Genomic DNA, 4,117 nt, shown 5'->3' with positions numbered 1-4,117 from the left:
TGAAATATTACATTATATGCAGCGCCTACTTGAAGAACAGCTTTCAGCTTACCTTACCCAGGCTACCCTGGGTAAAAAGGAGTTATTATTTTTTTTTCAAAGAAATGTTATTGATGAAATTGGTTATTAATGCATTAGACTTCTATGTAGAAGATTGACTTGTAAGTTACTGTATATACAGGTTCTATAACAAATATTCAAGTTCATATGGGAGACAATTTGATGGCCTCTAGAGACACGTTTTCACTGTGGACAGATGGTCGCTACAGGAGTAGCTGTCAAGTATGGTATAAGGAACAAAACTCGACTGCATGTTTCTGCTGAAAAACATGTCACGTCACATTATATGAATTATGGAATGAATGTTATTGGAGTAATTGGTGTTTTACTGATAAGCCCCCATCAAACCCCAGTATCAACTAGCTTCAACAGAATACTTCTGTTACATCCAACCCAATAGTAAATCCATGAAATCATATTTCACTCTGCCCTACAAATATGACATAACTAGGTTTCCTCGATGGCGTAATGAATATTTTCTCCTGACGCAGTGAATATCCAATCTCTTGCGTAAAGATATCCTTGACGGGTTCGACAGCGCAGACCCCCTGTATGGCTCCATAGGGAGTCGATGCTCATGACTGCTCGGAGTGTTATGATGGCAGTTTTGAAGGTCTGGTGGTAATTTATGAGCAGAATTCTGTAATATTTGGGTGTAATTGTATCAGTTGTACGATCTAGAGTTTCATTTGATTATTCAAACATGTTTTTGTCTGTGGAGTCCATGGAAGTTAGGACTTGAGTTCCTCTGTTGCGTGGATCGATGACGGAAATTGCCGCAAACACTGTTGCTGCCTTTTTTTCTTCCCTTCTCTGTTAATTTGTGATATTATCCCAATGCCTTTGAACCGCTTTTCTTAACAATAAATTTTTATATTTCCTACATCTGTTATTTCTCCTGATATCTTTCACTTTTTTTCTAACTTTCATCTGTTCTCCAGTCCAATAGTTATACCAACTTCTACTTTTTTTTTACTCTTGGCCTAATCCAGCTCCTCTTCCTCACTCTTCTCACGCTTCCCTTATTGTGTTTCTTTCTTGCTCTTTGTCTCTCTTTCTGTCTGTCTATCTTGCAATGTCCCCCTGCCCACTCTTACTTTCTCTTGCATCCCCCTCCCTCTCTCTATCTTAAGACAAAAGACGGTTGGATAACCCATATTCAGCTGCACCAATTATATGTGCGGCTGGTCTTCCATGGGACCAAATAAAAGACAGAGAGAGAGAGAGTGTCATAGGGAGAGGAACATGAGAACAGAAAAGAAAAGACAAAAGAGGGAAAAAAAGGAAGAAAGAAAAGGTAGAAAAAAAGAAGGAAAGGAGAAAAAAAACACTATCAATCTGCTTACTCCCACCCGACTACCCCCTCCCCCTGAAAAAAAAATCAATGTCTCAAATGTGACAACCCTGATCTAAAAGAATTACACCCCCTCTCTTTCTCATCCTCTATCGGTCTGTGTATCTGTCTCTCCCTCTCTCTTTCTCTATCTTCCTCAGCTCTATCCCTTTCTCTCCTCCTTTTTCTCTCCCTCCACCTCCCCAAACTCTTTCATCTTTCGTCCTTTCTCCATTCTCTGTAACTCTATAATTGAATGTGGTTCTACAAGGTGTGTATTAAGTGCCTTGGAGGTAAATAGAGAAAAAATTGAGGAAAGCTAGAACCATCAGGTGCCTCAATCAATATATGACTCTTCGATGGCTGGTAGGAAGCTAGGGGGAGAGCAGATAGAGAGAGAGAGAGGAAAGCAAGGGAGAAAGGAGGAGGAGAAAGAGAGGGAGATGGGTCAGGAGGAAGGAGGAGGACGACAACTAGACGGAAAAAGAAGGAGGAGGAGGAGGAGGAGGAGGAGGAGGAGGAGGAGGAGGAGGAGGAGGAGGAGGAGGAGGAGGAGGAGGAGGAGGAGGAGGAGGAGGAGGAGGAGGAGGAGGAGGAGAAGAAGAAGAAGAAGAAGAAGAAGAAGAAGAAGAAGAAGAAGAAGAAGAAGAAGAAGAAGAAGAAGAAGAAGAAGAAGAAGAAGAAGAAGAAGAAGAAGAAGAAGAAGAAGAAGAAGAAGAAGAAGAAGAAGAAGAAGAAGAAGAAGGAGAAGGAGAAGAAGAAGAAGGAGAAGAAGAAAAAAAAGGAGAAGAAGGAGGAGAAGGAGAAGAAGAACAAGAAGAAGAGAAAGGAAGAAAGAAAGAAGAGGAGGACGAGGAAGAAAATAAAAAAGAGGAGGATCTGTAGAAGTGAGGGGGATAAGAGGAAGGAAAAGAAGAAGGGGGAGGGGAATAGAAGAATTCAAAAGGGGGACAGGGTGAAGAAGGAGGATGAGATATAAAGATAAAACTAATAACAAATCAAAATGAGGAAGATCTAGGGGATACAGACAAAAAGAATGAGTAACTAAAAAAAAGGACAGTGTCAAAATTGAAGAACATTGAAAAAAAAAAGAAGTTTAGACTGACAGAAACCACCTGGTGCCTGAGCTGATAGATGATTTTCTTGATTGCTCAAAGGGATATGTAATTGTAAGATAGATTAGTGAAAATGATAGATAGAATTAAAGGAATTAGGAAATTACAGTCAGGATTTTAAAGGGGGAAAGGGATCATCTTCACTTGTTGAAGCTAATTTATGAGGACAAAATGTAGACAATAGAACGGATTGAAATAAATGAAAAGGAAATGAAAATGTTTATAAGAGTTGGTGTTTGATGTAAGAGAAGATGAATGAAATATTTTCAAAAAGATCATAAGATTTAGTGCAATTTCTTTTTTATTGAAAATTATTGTTTTAGCAGCATAAAACAATAACTAGCAACAAAAATATTTTAATAGTTGATAAGAAATGAGATAGAGTGATGGGTAATTGTTTCATTTGAATAAGGAATTGGTGGGGGTGTGGCTCAGTTGAGAGAGAGTAAGTGAGTGAAAGAAAGAGAGAGAGAGTGGATTCGAAAGATGGGAGTCAGACAGAGGCAGACTGAGATTAAGGTACATGGAATTCAGTAGTTTGAGTAAGGAAATGTGGGGGAGTGTAAAGAGAAACTCAAAACCATGCTTACCACATTGAAGTTCAGATATTGAATTTGTCTTTGTCAGATCCTGGGAAAGCAGATGATGAAAACAAACATTTGAGGAGAGGTGGAAGAAAAGTGGGAGAGGCGAAAAAAGTGAGAGAGGGGAGAGAAAAGTGAGAGAAGTAAAAGAAAAGTGGGAGAGGGGAAAGAAAAGTGGAAAAGGCGAAAGAAAAGTGGGAAAGAGGAAAGAAAAGTGGGAGAGGGGAAAGAAAAGTTGCAATTGGGAAAGAATACTGGGAGAGTGGAAAGAAATAGTGGGAGAGAGAGGGGGAAATGGGTGAGAGAGGGAGAGAGATAGTGAGAGGAAATGTGTGAGTGAGGGAGGGGTGAGAAACACACAGAGAAAGATGCAAATAGATATACAAGGAGAGATAGAAGGAGAGAGAGAGGGGCAGATGCTGTCAAATATCAAACACTGTCCATACACACACACAAAGACATATCAAATAACCAAGGGAGATGGGTACCTGAATGATGATATAATAGAATTTTGAAACATTCGCCCCCATCGCTAATGTTTGCATGGCCATATTTGGAGTGGGATCAGAGAATTATTGAAAGACGGGGAGTAGAGAGCAAAGTGAAAGTAAAAAGATAAATCACTTTTGAAGTTCAAGTGCCATCAGCCCACTCAGTCAATGTTTAAATCCAACATTTGCACATTAATTAAAAAATGGAGATCAGGCGAGGTACATGATGGGGGGGGGTATGGATTGATGCAGAATGTTATGTAAATAAAGTGATGCTGGACAGATGAGAACATGAGATAAGCATGTGCCAAAAAAATATTTAAAAAAAGAAAGAAAGAAACAAAGAAAAACATCTTTCATTGATTAGCTAGATTTCTGATGTAAAAGAAGAAGAAATGAGGAAATGAATAAATGAATGAATGAATGAGTGAATGAAGGAATGAATGAGTCAGTATATGGTATATGATTGCAAAATTAATCTTCTTTGATATGCAATGAGAGTTATTATTATATCTTAGATAATATATTGGGAAA

At 38.8% G+C, this 4,117-nt stretch overlaps 1 protein-coding gene across 1 annotated transcript; it reads left to right on the top strand.

Annotated features, from left to right (window-relative positions):
* The first annotated feature begins 207 nt into the window (after positions 1 to 207).
* Positions 208 to 3,892, top strand: LOC135156583 (glutamic acid-rich protein-like). The gene is made up of 3 exons (XM_064109135.1): positions 208 to 282; positions 1,871 to 3,326; positions 3,406 to 3,892. Exons 1-2 carry the CDS (start codon positions 208 to 210, stop codon positions 2,276 to 2,278), a joined length of 483 nt encoding a protein of 160 aa, XP_063965205.1. The 3' UTR covers positions 2,279 to 3,326; positions 3,406 to 3,892.
* Positions 3,893 to 4,117: the final 225 nt, after the last annotated feature.

Source organism: Lytechinus pictus, chromosome 14, assembly GCF_037042905.1.
Source record: "Lytechinus pictus isolate F3 Inbred chromosome 14, Lp3.0, whole genome shotgun sequence".
NCBI classification, from domain to species: domain Eukaryota; kingdom Metazoa; phylum Echinodermata; class Echinoidea; order Temnopleuroida; family Toxopneustidae; genus Lytechinus; species Lytechinus pictus.
The sequence above is the reverse complement of the archived record's forward strand: the minus strand, read 5'-3'. Positions and strand labels throughout refer to the sequence as shown.